At 41.9% G+C, this 20,350-nt stretch overlaps 1 protein-coding gene across 1 annotated transcript; it reads left to right on the forward strand.

Moving 5' to 3' along the window:
• Positions 1 to 7,075: 7,075 nt before the first annotated feature.
• Positions 7,076 to 18,344, forward strand: LOC138766082 (cytochrome P450 2B19-like). The gene is made up of 9 exons (XM_069943419.1): positions 7,076 to 7,255; positions 8,316 to 8,478; positions 9,826 to 9,975; positions 12,315 to 12,475; positions 12,563 to 12,739; positions 13,271 to 13,412; positions 15,008 to 15,195; positions 16,454 to 16,595; positions 18,073 to 18,344. Exons 1-9 carry the CDS (start codon positions 7,076 to 7,078, stop codon positions 18,267 to 18,269), a joined length of 1,500 nt encoding a protein of 499 aa, XP_069799520.1. The 3' UTR covers positions 18,270 to 18,344.
• Positions 18,345 to 20,350: the final 2,006 nt, after the last annotated feature.

Genomic DNA, 20,350 nt, shown 5'->3' on the forward strand with positions numbered 1-20,350 from the left:
ATAAAAGTGCAAAAAGCAAATAATGGTTGGATTACTTTGATAAATTGTAGAGGTAAAACATATGGACTTGATACGTCTCGGATTTTACTTACAAATAGACTATACAGTTTATGTGTTCTCATATAAGGCCTCATTCACATGTAAGGCAATTGTACCACCGGTACAACGCTTTTCTGATATTTAAAGGGACAGAGCGGCACCAGTGCGGGTATGCCACTTTGAACTAAGACCCGATTCCCACATATGACGCCATTCTATTTTCGGGCAACCATCGGGGGGGGGGGGGGAGAGCACAGGAGGCAGGCCAACTGCCCCCAGTGGAAAGAAACCCTCACCTTTCTATAGCTCGTCGGCTCACTCTATACTGAGCCTGACTGATCCCTATCACCATATCTGTTAGTGATTGCATGGGAGAGCCCCATACAACTCTGCCACGAGTACATTCACCCCTCCTGTCACTGCGTCCAGTGTAAAGTCACCTCTCCTGTCACTTCACCCAGGGTACAGTCAGTCCTCCTGTCACTACACCCAGGGTACAGTCAGTCCTCCTGTCACTACACCCAGGGTACAGTCACCCCTCCTGTCACTGCACCCAGGGTACAGTCACCCCTCCTGTCACTGCGCCCAGGGTACAGTCACCCCTCCTGTCACTGCGCCCAGGGTACAGTCACCCCTCCTGTCATTGCGCCCAGGGTACAGTCACCCCTCCTGTCACTGCGCCCAGGGTACAGTCACCCCTCCTGTCACTGCGTCCAGGGTACAGTCACCCCTCCTGTCACTACACTCAGGATACAATTGCTTCGATACAAGATGCTGGAAAGCTGGGGGACCTCCATTATACTGACTACTTTACAGGATGCTGGGAAAGCTGGGGGACCTCCATTATACTGACTACTATACAGGATGCTGGGAAAGCTGGGGGACCTCCATTATACTGACTACTATACAGGATGCTGGGAAAGCTGGGTGACCTCCATATACTGACTACTATACAAGATGCTGGGAAAGCTGGGTGACCTCCATTATACTGACTATAATACAAGATTCTGGAAAGCTGGGGGACCTCCATTATACTGAATACAAAATGCTGGAAAAGCTGGGTGACCTCCATCATACTGAGTATAAGATGCTGGAAAGCTGGGTAACCTCCATCATACTGACTACATGATACGGGGTAAGCTGTGTGACCTCCACCATACTGAGTCCAAGATGCTAGGAAAGCTGGGTGACCTCCATCATACTGAATATAGATGCTGGAAAGCTGTGTGACCTCCATCATACTGACTACATGATATTTGGAAAGCTGGGTGACCTCATCACACTGAGTATAGATGCTGGAAAGCTGGGTGACCTCCATTATACTGACTACTATACAAGATGCAAGGAAAGCTGGGTGACCTCCATTATACTGACTACTATACAAGATGCTAGGAAAGCTTGGTGACCTCCATTATACTGACTACTATACAAGATTCTGGAAAGCTGGGTGACCTCCATCATACTGACTACATGATACTGGGAAAGCTGGGTGACCTCCATCATACTGAGTATAGATGCTGGAAAGCTGGGTAACCTCCATCATACTGACTACATGATACTGGGAAAGCTGGGTGACCTCCATCATACTGAGTATAGATGCTGGAAAGCTGTGTGACCTCCATCATACTGACTACATGATGCAAGGAAAGCTGGGTGACCTCCATTATACTGACTACATGATGCAAGGAAAGCTGGGTGACCTCCATTATACTGACTACTATACAAGATTCTGGAAAGCTTGGTGACCTCCATCATACTGAGAACAAGATGCTGGAAAGCTGGGTGACCTCCATCATACTGACTACATGATACTGGGAAATCTGGGTTACCTCCATCATACTGAGTACAGATGCTGGAAAGCTGGGTTACCTCCATCATACTGACTACATGATAATATCCAAACAAAAGAATGCCCAAATAGTTCAGTCCTGAACGCACACAGAAATACACATTACACCAAAACAAAGATCCACAAGGGATCAAAAAAGTGCAGGACAATCACAAATAAATATAATTGTATTCTTTATTTAGGTAATTTTAATTTAAAATACATACAAAAATAAATGAAAAAAGATGAAAAGAGGTTGATGGAATGAAACAGAACCAAATACATAAATTGGTGAGGGGACATAGAAAAATGTTTTTATGAGATCATATATTGCACATGCATGGAAGTTAATAAAGACTAAAATAACTGTGGCAATACAGGCACCCTCCACTGGGTAATGAGTAATGTAAGCAGTAGTGATTAGCAGCGAAAAATAAAGTATACAAGGTAAAAAAACTATTTAAAGCTGCAGTTGCTGAATAAGCAACACACTCAGGTGAAATCACCTAAAATATATATATATACAAATACAAACTAGGAGGATGCGTGTATTGCAACAAGTCCCACACACCTACTCACCCTACGCACGTTTCGCGTGGCTCGCTTTGTCAAGAGATATGTATTGCCACCGTTATTTTAGTCTTTATTAACTTCCAATGCATGTGCAATATATGATCTCATAAAAACATTTTTCTATGTCCCCTCACCAATTTATGTATTTGATTCTGTTTCATTCCATCAACCTCTTTTCATCTTTTTTCATTCATTTTTGTATGTATTTTAAATTAAAATTACCTAAATAAAGAATACAATTATATTTATTTGTGATTGTCCTGCACTTTTTTGATCCCTTGTGGATCTTTGTTTTGGTGTAATGTGACTACATGATAATGTGAAAGCTGGGTGACATCCATTATACGGAGTGCAGGATGCTGGGAAAGCTGAATGACCCCAATATGCTGAGTATAAGATGCTGGAAAGCTGGATGTCCTCTTTTATACTGAGGATAAGATGCTGGGTGACCTCCATTATATTAAGGATAAGATGCTTGTTGACCCCAATATGCTAAGTATAAGATGCGGGAAAGCTGGGTGACCTCTAATATACTGAGGATAAGATGCTGGGTGCTCTCCATTATAATTAGTATAAGATGCTGGGTGACCCCATAATACAGAGTACAAGATTCTGGGTGACCTCAGACATACTCCCTACAATAGAAGATGCTGGAAAGCTGGGTGACTTCTGGCAGTGAGAGTGTTAAAATACCACCTGCAGTCGGTGTCGGGGGTGGGGCTTGGGGTTTGGGACGGGGCTTATCGGGACATACCCATGACTGGTCTGGGGGGGGGCAAAGGCTCTGTCAGTGGGCCTCCAGCCTCCCAACCTAGCTAATACCTACATCCAAAGTGCAGCCGGAGCTCCCCAGCCTCCACAAACTCAGCCCAGAGAGACATTTGTCGCTGGATGCTTTTGAAGCCGACAGTGTCTCCTGAGCTCCCCCTCAGACAGGGCCGGCAGAGCATGTACTGCACTGTGACCGGGTCCCACAGGAAGCAGCTACAGCCTAGGAAGCGCAGCACACAGGCTTCCTCCTTCCTGACTACCACCAGCCCCGCACTGCCACAGGCATCACAGAGTGCACACAGTGCAGGTGCCGACAATTGGGTCCTCAGATTCTTCTCCTTCACACCTACTCCGGCGTACCGCCTCAACCTGCGGTAGGTACCCCTTGTGGTACGCGTACCGCAGGCTGAGAAACCCTGGTCTAGACTGCACCCACAAGCTGTGGAACCTAAATATCAGGTTGCTTGCACGTGTTGTACACAAATTCTTAATCTGCAGTTTTCCATCTGTCTCTCGAAATTCTATGACACCTAAATATGTCCCCAATGCTGCAATAATTTTTAGTGAAATATGTCCACCAAATGGCCCACATCCTGTTCATATGAAGCCTGGTGGAATATGTTTTATTCAAAACTAGAGCCTTGTTGCATATGTATAAAAGGAGAAGACCGGCAGATTATAAAATCTGGCAGTCGGCAGGGGCAGAGGGAGAACTGATTACAAGTCCTAACTTACCTCTCCCTGTGCCTGCGGTAAGCTGGACTCTGGGATCTCCTGAGCTGACACGTCACTACTTGGCTGATGGACTGGCCACTCAGCTAGTCAGTGACTGGGGTGTGATGCCGCTCCATTCACTGATTGGCTGACCAGTGAGTCCATCAGCCAGGAAAGGCCTTTTCCCTGGGGTCCTGCGGCCAGTCCCACCACTCACTGCAGGCATGGGGAGAGGTAAGTTTGTACTAGTAATAAATTTCCCCCCTGCCCCTGTCTGCTGCCGGCTTTTATAATCCACCGGACTGTTCCTTTAAGCTTTCTGTAAAGTCCAAGCATACAATAGCTATAGCTCCAGTGGTATTATCTGACTATTGTCTTTTTGTTAAGTAAAAACTCATCAAATCACCCAGATCATCCAGAATTTTTATCCATGTAAACTTTTTCCACATGCAGCTGGAGTTTATGTTTTGTTTTGTTTTGTGATATGTTATAATCGCTGTTTGTGTCATTGAGTGTGCCCTCCCCATGGACTGAGCCCGGAAGGCCAATTATCTCTTCAACTCAACCCAACATTGGTCCATTTCCACTATGGTGACACAAATTGGGGAACCAAGCACTGGGTGCACCTCTGCTTCCCAGCTCCCTGAAAGCAGACAAAGGACTCTACCAAATAGAACCACTAGTATTATACTTTTTTGTTTCTGATTTTATATAACTGTTTCAGCACCATAAATGTGTCATTTATTTTTTATTTTTGTAACTATTAGGCACTCGGTTGCTTGTCACAATAAAGTCTATGGGCCTCATTTACCAACAATGCATCAGTTTTGCAGTGTACCTGTCATCATAAAAAAATACTTTTGAAATGTCATAGAGACATGTCAAAAGTTTTAAACAGTCTGGGACTAAATGTGGTCTGCATCCCGCTCTTATCACGACAGGTACACTTTAAGCCATTATGTTGCTGTTTGAGTCTGTTTTTTTCTTGTTTCTTGTGTCTAGGTTTTTCACACAAAAAAAAGATGGTTTGTCGGTTGTGGCGGGTTTTACAGGAGACACCCATGACACCCCCACAACACTCCCACCTGCTAAGTTTTTGTTAAAAAAATGATGGATTTGTTGGATTTTTTTTGTCAGGTTGTGTCGCACACCTAAATGTCGGAACACTAAACCGACAGGGAAAATGGACAAAAATCCAACAATTTGCTGCTGGGAACACTTTAGTAAATCAGCCCCTAAAACTTTAATAGTTTTTCCTTGTTGTCTTAAGGATCATCCATAATACAATGTTGCATGGTGGGGATACAATGTCAGGCACGGTGTCTACCAGTCTGTCATGTGCATGAGACCTTTTTATCAGTGTCTGGTAGAGATTGGTAGAAATGTAGAGATATACCGTAAAAATGGGCAGGGCTATAAACATAAGAAGTGCAGAGGTTGCATTTACAGTACAACCAAGCCCTGAGGCCTTAAAGGGGTATTCCCATGCCATTAAATTTATTGCTGTACATTTCTTTAGTACATTACTTTGTAATTCATTTGTGTTGCTAATTGTGAATGATTGGACCACTTGTCACACCCCCTACTCCCTGCCGGAGGTTGTGCAGTTCAGTCCCTATTTTCTGAATGGTCGTCCCCAGTGTTCCCCACTCTGGTACCTTTTTGTAACAACACCACCAAACTTTCATTATCATAAGGGGCTTGGCAAACTCTGGTCTCTTCATTCAGGTCAGCTCCCCTGGTGATGTACACAAAAGATGTGTGGATGCTCATCCCTGATTCCCAGAGTACTGTGGAAGTCACATTTTTTATGCCAAGTAACAATGGAGCAAGTGCTCTGCTATCATTGTATACCACACAATTGAACTGTACCTGCAGGATTTGTCGGCCGTCAACATGACTACCTGCTGATGTGGGAATTGCACATGGCAGGTGATTCAGGGAGGAGATTGGGGAAGGTGGAAGAGCCACATAGCACTAATCTCTGATGAGGAGGATTATGGGACTTGTTGTATCGCCCAGTGCACACTTTACTGACCAATATGGATGTTAAAGAGGACCTGTCACCCCCGGTGCCGGGGTGACAGGCTCCCGACCCCCGCTAGAGCCGCGGATACTTATTTGATTGCTTGTCCCGCTTCTTCCGCTTCCATCCCCGCGGGAAGCCCGGCGCGCGCCGCGGAGATGAGTTCGACGCTCCTAGAGAATGAATGGAGCATCGGACTCACCACTCATTCTCTATGAGTGTAGGACTCACCTCTGCAGTGCGCGATCAGGTAAGTATGAAGGGCTCTAGCGGGGGGTCGGGAGACAGGTTCCCTTTAAGCACATATAGACATCATGAAACTGGTTTTACAGAGATGCCCAAATGGTGTTTTTTATTACTGTTAGAACATGGGTGATTAGGTAAGCCGGGAAAACAATGTCCTGAGCAACAATTTTTTTTACTAAGTGTTGGATAACCCCTTTAAGCAATCCACGAGGTAGCTGGATGGCACTAGTTCGTAAACGTTCGTATGTTTGTACAAACAAGAAGCTAATTGTTCATGTTCGCCAATCACAAAAAAATTAGTTCGATGATCGGAATGGATAACGATAATTTTCGAACATATTCAAACTTGCAAACGTACGCAACTGCTTTGCGTCTGATATAATCTGTACACATGTACGTAACTCTACACCAAAATGTGCGCAATCTGTACACAACTGTGTATGCAAATGAATGCAAATGAAATGCATACCCAAATGTGCTCACAACTGCGTAATTTACGCTTTGCACCTGATAATCTGTACGCATGTGTAGACTGAAGCGTATGCTTTTACTGTAACTTCATTATTTGTTTGTGAATGTTCGGCGAACACGAGCTGATCATGATCATTTTTTTTTATGTTCTTGTTCGGGATCCGAACCGAACATTGGAATGTTCGCTCATCACAAGATGGCACTGTTCCAGATTTTCAATTGAGATCAAGGAGCTTCAAGTTACAGAATGTGTCCTGAAACCTGAGCTGCTATGCTAAAATCTACACTAATAACAGACTGTTCACTTAGGGGTTAAGCTATAGAATGTTTTCAAGGTTACGCCTACAGTGTGCACACACACAGGGACAGAGTTCAGAGACAGACCTTCCTGTTACTATACCATCAGTATGGAGTTCAGTATAACACTCAGCCTTCTCTTCATTACCGGAGTTAGTCTGCTCCTTTATCTCATTACATGGTGGAATCATGTCACCCACAAAAATCAACCCCCCGGCCCTACCCCACTGCCTGTCCTGGGGAATATACTGCAGATTAGCACCACAGAGCTGCCCAGAAGTCTGGTGAAGGTGAGATTAGATTTTTTTTATTTTTTATCTTGGCAATGTCTGTTTTATATATACAGTATGGACAATGTATATTTAGGGTTTATATAGTAAGTTCAGAAGCTTCTCTCGCTTCATACATGACTATAGGCAGCTGACACTAACCATCACTGACCGGCATCTGTGATCACACTGATGATTTCAGCCCCTGTCATTGTCAATGGCAACCACAGTATATGCCTGCCAGTTACTTAAATTGTCTGGGATCCAATTGATAGCCCTGCAATGTAAATCTACTATAACACCATGGTACATGCAACGTGTTCTAGAAGATCGCAAATTTAACAGTTCACTAGGGTTACTAAAGAAGTGTAAAGAAAATCAAATTTTTTTTAAAAAAAGACCCTCCCCCCAAATTTTTTTATATATATATATATATATATATATATATATATATATATATATATATATATAAATAAAAGAATGCATGATTTTGTTTTGTACTATAAATTATAAAAGTAATCCTGAAATCTTGCAGTTTTCATTTTAACAGAAAAGAAATAAAGAGCATCTTCCAGTATCTGGCTCTGTTCAGTAAGAAGAAAAAAATCTAGCTGATGCAATTCCTTTAAAGGGTACTCCAATATACATAACAGTCCTACAGTACTAATCAGTTGCTGTATGCCCTGCAGGAAGTGGTGTTTTCTTTCCAGTCTAATAAAGTGCTCTCTGCTGCCACCTCTGGCTGTCCAAATCAGTAGCAAATCCCTACGGAAAACCTTTACTGCTCTAAACAGTTTCTGCCATGCACAGAGGTGGCAGCAGAGAGCACTGTGTTAGACTGAAAAGAATACATCACTTCCTGCAGGACATAAAGCAGCTGACAAGTACAGAAGTGATATAACTTTCTGCCACCAGTTGATTTGCAACCCCCCCGGGGTCCCCTTTTACAAGGGTTTCTCTTTATTAAAACAAACTTTAAATCTAGGAATTTGAATTACTCCTTTAAAGCCGGCATCTCAAAGATCACGGAATAACTTTTATGTGTTTAAAGTTAACATCTATTACTTCTGCTCCTGCACAGCTGGGGGAGACATACGGACCGGTCTACACGCTTCATCTGGCCAGCCAGCGTACTATCATGCTCATAGGTTATGATGCTGTCAAAGAGGCTCTAGTCGATCAAAGCCATGTGTTCAGTGACAGAGCAAACTTGAGTCTTACTATTCTGATATTTAAAGACTATGGTAAGTAAAGACTGATAAAGGTCTAATGAACAAAGAGGAGGGATGAACAAGGAGAACAGTGGTCATCCCTTTCTGTGCCAGTATTATAGCCTCGTGCTGCTAAAATGGCTATAATTTAGGAATTACCCATGCCCAGTTACCAGAGGAAGAAGAGAATATGTGGTTAGCATAGACTGAAAATACAGCATACAGGCATTGAAGAGGAGACATTCTCAGAAAGCTTTTAGGTGTATTTATAGTTTAAAAAAAAAATCAAAATTCTGCATGTTTTTGTTACATTAATCCTTCAGAATGATCTTAGTGCTTTCAGTGCAATTATTGAACCCCCAAATGTCACCTCCATGGTGCACAGTCATGCACTGGAATGAACACACTGCACTGTGCTTAAGAATGATTTACAGTACAATACTGCTACAGCAAGGAATGGGTTACACTAAGCATTGAACTGCTGCTGTTGCAGAGATGAGATGGAAGCCTAGATTTACCTTTCTGTGACAGTGAGTGGGGATCCTCTGGATGAGGCAGACAGGTTTACAGATTGTAGATTCACATCCCAGGCTTGCTCTCCCCCACTTATGTACATAGCAGTAGCTAAGCCCTAGCCTCTCATTTTCTGTGGAGAAAGTATTTTGAAATGACAGTGACCATCTAAGTTAGATCAGCAAAAACTGAAGCTCTTTAGGCCAGAATGTGGTGATGGTTGAACTCCATGGAAATACATATGTGTCCACACTTACCTCTCCTCAAATTCTACAAAATATGTCAACATTCCATTTAGAGATGAACAAAGCGCTTTGTTTGATCTGTGCTCCGCTCATTAAGCTGTTGGCCTTTCTCCACTGCCCCGCTCCCTGCCACTCCTCCCAGGATGCTGGGGAAAGCTGGATCCAATCCTAGGACACTTCTCCCAGATTCCCTGGATTGGATCCAGCTTTTCCCCAGCACCTGGGGTGGAGCAGCAGGAAGCAGAGCAGCGCTGACAAGCAGCTGACCTGATGAGCGGAGCGCTGATTAAACGAGGTGCTTTGCTCATCTCTAATTCCATTAAATCCCTCAACAGGCTACAACACAAATCACAACCACTGGGGAGACATAAATACACTACTTCTTCTGGCAAAACAAATTTGAAATCATGTTTGATTTTAATAACGCCACACTTTACCGTTTATGGAGCCCCACCCCCACCCCATCCCAGGCACCAGGGTTGGCAGAGACCCCAGAAAGGTGACCATTGTACTTATCTACCTGTCCACTTGGGGCAATACTTCTGAGACTATATCTGTTTATCATTTTGCATGTTAAGACATTTTACAGAGAGTCTCTTTAATAGCCTCTGATTTGCTGTAGGGGTCATCCTGAGCAACGGGGACAGATGGAAAACGATGCGTCGATTCTCTCTGATGACTTTAAGAAATTTTGGCATGGGAAAAAGGAGTGTTGAGGAAAGGATCCAGGAAGAAGCATTGTGTCTTGCAGAGAGATTTGGCAAATACAAAGGTTGGTGCTTATACTACAGTATATACTCTTTATTCCAAGCACATAGATCAAGGTGGAAAGTAACACTCACTGCGGAGAGTCGTTCACTTAAGCTATTTATTCTAGTCATGCAACTTTCGGCCAACCATGAGGCTTTCATCAAGTTTAATAAAGTATCGGAAATTTACCCAGGGCAGGTAAACTCTGTATTTTCTATTTTCTAATAAAACAGCATTAGGTGGTTGTGTTCGTGTTGCGCTCATAGCAATATACATCTGTGAATTTCTTTCCATCAGTTTGGAGGTGCTGATCTGCTTTGGGTGGTTGCTTGCTATCTTTCCAAGGTGACCTACCAATTTGTGACTGAGCTGCTTCTAGAAATGTCCCGTTCACTACCATATGATTACCAGGTGGATTTAGTTATACTTATCTAAAGCAAGTGATATAAAATAAAAATGCAGGGACAGGACAAGAGGTAGGCGAATGTACTTATCCACCTAGGGTTCTAACACCTACCCGAGGGGCACTCTAGCACTGGGGAATGTGGGTCACTTTCCCCAATTCCCACACTTGAAATTTTCCATTGCAAGTGCTTAGGATGTTAATGCAGTTAAATGGACTAGGAGGGATGGGCATAAAAGTTCTGCTCTGCTTCTGGCCTCTCATGATATGAGTTAAGAAGCCACAACCAGTAAAACTACAGGAATGGGGTTAGTATAGGATTGAGAGCAGGTGAGTTCAGTAATTTTGTTTTGTAAGGGGTACCTGACTATCTTCATGGGGGGGCCTTGTCTACTTATAGGGGCACCTATCTATGGGATTATTTAGCTATCCACACGGTGCGCCTGTCTACCTATAGGGGGCACTTATCTACTTTAGAGGGAGACACCTATTTCTCCAAGGGCAAATATATCTAGCTAGGGGAAGAGGGGGTACTTCTATACCAAAAGGGACGATCTGTCTACTTACTAGAGCACTACAAACCTGCAAGGGGTACTTATCTGCCTACTGGGGAATCTATCTATCTTCAAAGGGCACAAGTTTACTGGGAAAACTTTCTACCTCTACATCTATCTGCCTACTGGGAAACCTATCTACCTTCAAAGGGCACAAGTTTATTGGGAAAACTTTCTACCTCTACACCTATCTACTTATTGGGGGATCTCTCCACCTACCTAATTATTTAGTTATAGTGTGGTGATATTTTATATCCCTTATATACTGGTATTGTTGGTCTGTATTGTTTAGGTTACATACAAACATAGAATTTGTTAATAGTAATGTGTGCATTGTATATTGATATTATATAGTAGATGAATGACTGTTAGTGATAAGTGAGCATACTCGCCTGCTGCTCGAATATGGATGTCACTTTTTCTGTAGTTCCATTAAAAAAGGGGAAAAAATATATATATTTTTTAAATGTATATTTCATTCCTTGAGAGGATTTTTAACCCTTTCACGACCTGGGGTCATTGATGCCTCAATGCCCAGGTCGTATTTGGACATCAGCCTATGGGATCATAATGATCCCATAAGCTGATGTCCATATGTCTGCCCCCTCTCCCCTGTCCCCTGCCGCTGTTACTATCTTGTAACAGCAGCAGGGGAGAGAGCGGAGGGGAAGAGCTCACGGGCGCGCCCCGCGCGCCCAGCTTTCCCTCCTGACTCCCGCCGGCTTCCGTAGCCAGGAAACCTGAGGCTTCCGGTTTCCATGGTTACCATCGGGGCTCTGCAATCACTTCGCAGAGCCCCGATGGACACCGGAGAGAGAATTCTCCCTCTGTAGAGGGAGAATTCTCTGCCTGGAGCCCTATAGATGCTGCGGTCGTGCTGACTGCAGTATCTATAGGGTTTACCCTCAGCACCAGAGCGCGGCTTTGGTGCTGAGAGTTGCGGCAGGTCCCCGGCTATCACTGATAGCTCCTGTGCCTGTGTCATCCTGGATAGTTAATTAACAGTGTGGCGGCGGTTAAAAAAAAATATATAAAAAATCTGAATAAAAAAAATCTAATAGCTTTATGCTAATCACATAGAAATGAGCCAGGGAATGTGGGGAATGTTGACCATTAAAAGTATTCTCCACGTTCCTTTGTAATGTGTTTTGCATAAAGCTATTACATTTTTTCGTTAAAGTTTTTGTATATTTTATTTCAACATCACCTGAAGAAACAAAAAATAAATAAAAACAGAATTTTTATATGTTTACAGAGTTAAAATTATTACTTGCTCAACTCTAATGACCATCATTTGGAGTTATACAGGATTATCACACATAGAAAGTGTCATACAGCTAAAAGGTTTACAAAAAATAAAAAAAAATATTGATACTAAAATACTAATGCTGTGTTAATGAACAGATACACCATTTGATCCAACATTTATGCTTGGGTTGGCTGTCTCCAATGTGATCTGCTCCATTGTGTTTGGTGAAAGATTTGGCTATGAAGATGAGAAATTCATGACCCTTATCTCGTATATTCGAGACATCTTTAGACTGATGAATTCTCGCTCTGGTCAGGTAATTCTTGTAAGGAGTGTACGGGTGTGCTAAGGTGTTTTACATTACTAGTATATAACTTTTTTTTTTTTTTTTTTTTTATTGCAGCTTTTTAGTATGTTTCCCAATGTGCTTCGCTTTCTTCCTGGTCCACACCAGAACATCAACAAAAATCTTAACAAACTTAGAAAATTTGTCATGGATATGGCAGAGTCTCACCAGGAAACACTGGATGAGGACTGCCCAAGAGACTTCATAGACTGCTTCCTGGTAAAAATGAAAGAAGTAGGTTCGTCAAGGCATATAGTTACCCATAAGGTCCATGACCTGTTTCACATAAGGTAATATGAACAAAATAATCCCAACTGGTATTACCATTCTGTGAGAGGAGAGTGTCAGAAGCGGAGGTGCCCAATCCCATTGACACACTAAGGTAGGCAGGATTCCGTGGCAGGGGGGGGGTCCGCTACGGAATTCCGCCTGTTTTACTCAGTGTGAATAGGCCCTATCAGTACAGAAATAAGTGTGCAATGAAATCTTGGCATGTTAATATATAGCAGGCATGTAGGACATTAATTGCTGTATGTCAAAACTCTTGTTGTTAAGAGGGGGACGGAAAGGCATAAGTCTGCAAAATACAGGGAAGAAGAACACCTATATGACAGGGCGGGAAAACAAACGGGATGCCAGCGAACCTCTTACAGCCACTCAGTAAACGTTGCAGAGAAGGGGATTTTCTACTTCCTCGGAATAACCATATGGGCTATTTTTCACATATTTAATAATGTTATTTTTTTTTTTTTTTTTTTTTGCTAGGAAAAAAATAACCCACATACAGAATTTCATGAGGAGAATTTAAAGTCAACAGTAATTGACTTGTTTTTTGCTGGGACAGAGACCTCAAGTATGACACTGAGATATAGCTTCTTGATCCTTATTAAATACCCTCAAATACAAGGTACTATTAGCAAACTTGTTCACCGTGAAATGTGTGATCTTTCAGCTTCTTAATCCACCCCATTCTTCTTATTTGTCCCAAATAGTTTTTAAAATAGAAGTCAGTACTCATAACCAGAATGGAAGTTGAATTTTAATTAGGAAGCAGGTTTGAGATGGGGATTCACTTGAGTATAATGATGATGATGGGTACATGGGGGCAGTTGACATGTGGAGGTAATTACCAATCAACAGTATTCTACTCTAATCGATCGTTTAACAATTTTGAAGCAACGGTTTGGTTTTTATAACGATCAGCGTTTAGACGAAAAAACCTTTAAAAAAATTGGTCGAAAATTCGTTAGTAAAATCGTTATTGTGATCGTTTATAAGATCGCTTAAGCCCATCTCACACATAGGGTTAATCTTTGAAAGAATTTTTAGCGAACAACAAACGACAATTTGAGAACATGTTGAAAGATCACAATGAACGATTTTTCGCGCATTGCTTGATTGTTTGCTGTGTTTACACGAGCCGATTATCGCTCAAATGCGATTGTTATTGCGAAAATTCGAACGATAATCGGTAAACGCACGATAAGCTAAGTTTTAAGAATTGTAGATGTGTATGTTTTGGCATAAGAAAGTATATATTATAAAATTTTAAAAAATCCAGAGATAAAGTTAGTTTAATAAACAGTAGATCCCAAGCGGCAGCAGGGCAGCTTATGCTACATGGATACATGACACACAAAAGTCATAAGGAAAATCGAGAAGTTACATGAAAATACATGAAAATCTAATACTGTACATAAAGATAAAGAAAAAAAACAAATATATAACGGATCATTTACTCCTGCTTATCCCAGCAAAAGAACAATGGGGGAGATTTGTCAAACTGGTGTAAAGGATAACAGGCTCAGTTGCCCCTAGCAACCAATCAGATTCCATCTTTCAATCCTCACAGATTCTTTGAAAATGAAAGGTGGAATCTGATTGGCTGCTAAAGGCAACTGAGCCAGTTTCACTTTACACCAGTTTGCTAAATCTCCCCCAATGTGTACATACACGGAAGAGTAGCGAATATTTAGCGAACAATAATGATGATTTTAGGGTCAGTGGAGAAGATGCAATCAACAACATGAAACATTTTTTTGACCATTGTCTGCATACTCACTAAACGATTATTGTTTTAATTTAAATGATGTAGTGATTTTCCGCACGATAGTTGACCCTTGTAATAGGGCCTTAAGTTCCTCTAGTTCAGTAGTGATTGAAGAATACAATGGATGCAATCTATAAATATACATATAATAAAGATGCATATAATTTATGACATGTCAACATGATTAAAAAGAAAAATTCAATAGTAATAACAATGACCAGAAGACAAGTCATATTGTCCCCTGGTCAGCACACCCTGCAGAGGTGACGTGTAGCTGGCCTATGTGATGGTCTGGGCCAAATGGAAAAGGAAAGGGTAAACCAGGGTTACCTATGGGTCACTAGCATTGTGTCTTTGATCAGTCCAGTGGTCATACGTATAGTCTACAATGTGTTGATGTTGGCTCCTATCCATTTAGTTTTTGTATTATTCTTTTTTTAATATAACTCCAGCAAATATCCATGAAGAAATAGACAGAGTTATTGGCCACAATAGATGTCCATCCTTTGAAGACAGGAATAAGATGCCATACACAGAGGCCGTCATTCATGAGATCCAGAGATTTGCTGATATTGTGCCAACTGGAATGCCACATGAGACCAGTGAAGACACAACCTTTCGAGGATATCATATACCTAAGGTCAGAATATTGTTTTACTTACTCCTTAAATACTCACATAAGTTAAGTTAAAGTAGACCTGGCCATGGCTGCATAGGGCTCCTAACCTTGTATCTGTGCATGTTTTTTCTTTATTTTATTTTTGATAATTCACAGATTGAGTACCAAGATATCACACTTTAATTGATATGCAAATTCCCCTGGGTCGATCCCTGGCAGAAAAAGCCAAGTTCATGCCATCCACATGTTAGCAACGCCCAGGGCCATAGCTAGAATTAATGGGGCCCCATAGCAGAAAAAACTGTATCCCTGGGGTTGTGGCCAAAAAAGAAAATCTATTGTGGCCAAAGGCAGTCACAAGAGTGACTGGCAGAGCAGATGTATAAGATTTAAATAGTTGCAAGAGAAGACCACCTTCTACTTAACCCCTTATGTACTAAAATGTGTAAGTGACCTCTGAAGGAGCTCCAGAGAACAGAGGTCAGGGGTTATCAGAGCAGTAAAGCTGAGATCTCCTTCTCATCTTCTTTTAACCCTTTTTTTGTGGTGCAGCATGTAAATGAACTTTGCGTCACTTACACACTGCAGTACATAAGGGGTTAAGCAGAAGGACACAGGACGGCTCTCACTTCCCTGTACATCCCTGGGCCCCCCTCCCTCACGGGCTCCATAGCGGCTGCCTACCCTGCCTCTTTGGTAGCTACGCCACTGGCAACGCCTCTTGCTTAATGCACCTATGTAGCCAAGAATTTAGGACTCTACTGTACTTTAACTGGGTCTTAATTTTTATAATGGGAGCAAATTGGCAATGGATGATACAGTATTTCTATGGCCATATACCTGCAAATATCTGCAAATCCTCCCAACATACAGTATACCTTCTACAGATACTGCAAAACAGTATGAAAAGACCCTAACTGGTAACTAACTGGTGTAATGCTATGAGTGAATGGGGCCAGTGACTTCAGTTTAATCCTACTAGGTGCCCCCTAAATACTCCAGACAGCTCCTTCAGTTTTATATCTATTTGCTGGTGAGCAAGGCAGCAGGAGTATAACTGGCAAATAAAACAGGAAGGTAAGTAATCTGGTCAGTTTTTACAGGTCGGTATGGCTAAAGCAAGGAGAGTGGGGGGAACATGATGCACCCCGTGCAATATCACCAGTCACACATCCCTGACTGTAAAGCATTATGCACCAATGTCTTCAGAAATCCATATTTTTTTTTAAAGTGATTACAGTATTTAGCCTTAATAAACTCTTGCCTCATGTAATTCTAGGGTACAATGGTTTTTCCAGTTCTAACGTCTGTTCTGAAAGATCCAACATACTTCACCAACCCAGAGCAATTTGACCCTGGACATTTCCTTGACGAGAAGGGCAGCTTTAAGAAAAATGAGGCTTTTATGCCCTTTTCAACAGGTAACACTTACTAATAAATTGTACTGCAAATATCAATTACATATTTATTATTAATAAATAGTTTTTGAGCTGACAATATAATAAAAGTTGCCCTAAGATACACAAACCATACAAGTTGACCAAGTGGCTTCTTAGGGCCCCTAGAATGAAAGGCCTAGTTGTTCACATTTCCTTAGCTACTTGGTAGGGAGATCAAGCAGAAAACTTTCCACTCCTTGGATAACCTCTTTAAAAGGACAACTTCAGACAGGGCGATTTTTTGTAAAGGGACAAGGAGGGGGAGGCTGAAAGATATAACATGCTCTCACCTCGCGGGCTCCAGCACTGATGCCACCTACCGCCGCTCCAGCGCCGGCTGTTTCTTGGTTAAGGAGGGGGCCTGGGCCGTGACGTTTCAAGGCCGCCCAGCGAGTCAGCGGCAGTAACGGGATCCCGCTGACTGGCTGAGTGGCCCTGACACGTCAGGACCCGGGTCCCCTCTATAACCAGGAAGCGCCCAGGGACCCAGGGGACCAGAGCGCTGTTACCCAGCACCTGGAGGTGAGAGCATGTTATGTCTTTCAGCCTCCCCCTCCCTGGCACCTTTACTAAAAAAAAAAAAAAACGCCCTGTCTGAAGTTGTCCTTCAAGTCAACAGCAGTTGGTTAAATATTAATTTTGAGAGTGCTTTAAAGGAGAAGTCCGGTGAAATTTTTTTTTGAAGTATTGTTTTGGCCTACGAAAGTTATACAAATCCCCAATATGCACTTACTACTACATGAAGGCTTCAATTCCTAGATAAAATGGTGATGTCACGACCAGACTCAGAGAGCTGTGCGGGCTGTGGCTGCTGGAGAGGATGATGGCAGAGGGATGCTCAGTGTCCCTCCAGTCCCCTGTGCCCCTTAGTGTACCCCTGCCATCATCCTCTCCAGCAGCCACAGCCCGCACAGCTCTGGGAGTCGGGTTGTGACATCACCATTTTATCCAGAAAGCGAAGCCTTGATGCAGTAGTAAGTGCAGGGAAAAAAGCACATTGACACATGGCAATTATTTGTGCTGGGGGGACTACTCTGAATATTTGCAATGGATCCTTCTGATTACTTGTTTCCCCTTGTTAAAAGCACCCACAACCATGTGGAGAAAACTAGCAACATATCTATAGAAAGAATATTAATACAAAATTGAACTGACTTTTTTTAGCTTAGTGTTTTGAACTTACACTGGGTTCTCTTTTCAATGTTAGACAATTTGGGGGTGTTGAGCCACAAGAGCATCATGATTTCCTTTTGTCCTATAGTAGATGGTAGGAGCATGAAAAGGCAGCAAGATCTTGGATGAAGGGATGTGATAGCATCAGCTAGAAGTGGGGGTGCCATTACATAAACTTCAGTGGAGAGAGTAGCACACATAGGCGGCTAAGCATAAATATCTAAAACATGACAACTATGATTGATGCATATTATATTGTCCACTGATGCTCGTTCTTCTATTTTAGGAAAGCGCATGTGTTTGGGACAAGGCCTAGCTCGCATGGAGATCTTCTTATTCCTTATAACTATATTGCAAAAGTTTTCTTTAAAACCAACAGTGGATACAATGCATCTAGAGATCAGTCCTGCACCAAACAGCAATGGCTCCAGAGCTCGGACTTATGAGATGGTCTGTGTTCCCTGTCATGGGAAAAATAATTAACATATTATGACACATAAGCATTAGGAGTTCTAGTTGGTGGTTTTGTATTGCCGATACATAATAAAAACAAACAAAAAAACATGCTTTAATATCAAGGGTTTTAGTTTCTAAATAAAATAGTAACCAGACATCATTATTTAGTTTCCAGGCTGGCATTGTATCTCCTGTTAGCTTGGCTACATGGTCTGTCATTGACTACAAGTTTCCAGTTGATCATCGATTATTCTTTTGTCCAGAATATTATCACCGATCTTTCTGAGAACAGAACGCAAGTTGCTGAATGCAGTCTCTAGGAATACCAAAATTTCATGGTGGAATTTACAAATAGCTCTTAACACCATTAGTAATATAGTCCATATAGTCTAGCTTATGAAAATGCTAAATGTCTCGGATAACTGTGCGCAGACATGTCAATTCTTTGATCAGACGATTACATCCGCCCGAGCTTAGAATGGAGCCTACAATATGTGACGGGCGGAACTTCAGGTGGGAGCGCAGGGGGTGACCGACGTAATCCAAGTGTAGTTATCCGCAACAGTTCACACGGAGTAAAACTGGCAGAATTTTGTGGAGTCCCGCCAGCCTCCGTGTCAATACTGGCAGTCTATGGGAGAGCTTGTGCGCCTCCTCTCTCCGCGCCTCTCTGCTCGGAAGAATTGACATTTAATTTCTCCGCGCGGAGATAGGAGGCACGAGCCCTCCCATAGACTGCCAGTATTGACACGGAGGCTGGCGGGATTCTGTGTGGAGAGTTCCACCGCAGAATTCTGCCAGTTGTACTTTGTGTAAACTGGCCCTATGACTGAATATCGACCCCTTGAAACCTGACTGTTCAGGGTGTAAATATAGCTCTACTTATTTTGTTGTTCAATAAATTATAATTTCTAGTTTCTTGTCACACCAAAGATTGGGATAACATTTAGAAATGGAAAAAAAAAACTTTACTGAAAGAAAATCAAATGTTATTTAACATTGACCCCATTAATATATTTTCAAATTTGACAAAAAACATTGCACACACCCCTCCCCCATTGGTCTTCTACTGTGTTCCATTTAATGTATCTATAGGCCCTCTATTTCCTGCTTGAAATTTGAATTTTGATAAATATTAACCATTTGTAAAAGAAACTTAGCTACTTACACCTGGAAAACTCCATGTGCTCTCTAAGTCCATTTCTAGCTATTTTATCCTCCCGCTATCGTACAAAATAAGAGTTTCATTTTGATTTGGACGCTGGCTGAATTTTTACAAATGTCAGAACACAAATCTATCAACATGATTTTTTTCCTCTAATGTGATTTTGAAAGCAGCTGATTTTTTTTTGTCAGTAAGAACAATGGATTGATGCAGAACAATACAACTGATGAACAGGTCCATGTTAATCAGTTGAACCTGTGTATAATACTTGTTGGAGAATAAAAGAATGTAGACAAATACAGAGATAGATAGGGTAACTTTTATTTTCAAACAAAAGAGCATAAAGGCTGAAGACGTATATCAGCAGACTTTAACACCATTTTTTATAATAAGCATGGATATGGGGAAGGAGTACAGGAATATCGATATATAGTACAGTGGTATATTTTCTTTTTCCTTCTTAGATCATCAGATATGCATGTGTATACTTTTAAGTGGGTTGTTGGTTTAACCTACAGTACATCCTTCTTTTTACCATGCACCATTGTAACACATATATGTGGGAATAGATGAAAAGTTAATAAAGGGTCCTTGTCCTGTTCTGCCTTCTTACAATTAATATTTAGTGATAAATAAGATCAAAAACAACCCCTGTAATTAGTAATTTGGTTAATATTACAGGTCAATAGCTACAAGCTGTTGCCCCTCTAATTTTTATGTCCGCACACGGACTCCACTTGAAACTTCCACTCAAGTTGGGGTTTTGCACATACCCTTACTCCTTTTCTGTGCTTACTCCTTTTCTGTGACATAGTAGCTACAGTTACCAAGCTCTAGGTGGAGAAACTTCGGAGGAGCGATGTGAGAGGTGAGTATCCTTTTGTTTGTTTTCCACAATGAAACCTCTACACAGGGGACCTATAATATGTGGAGGCTACACATG

This window comes from Dendropsophus ebraccatus, chromosome 10, assembly GCF_027789765.1.
Source record: "Dendropsophus ebraccatus isolate aDenEbr1 chromosome 10, aDenEbr1.pat, whole genome shotgun sequence".
NCBI classification, from domain to species: Eukaryota; Metazoa; Chordata; class Amphibia; order Anura; family Hylidae; genus Dendropsophus; species Dendropsophus ebraccatus.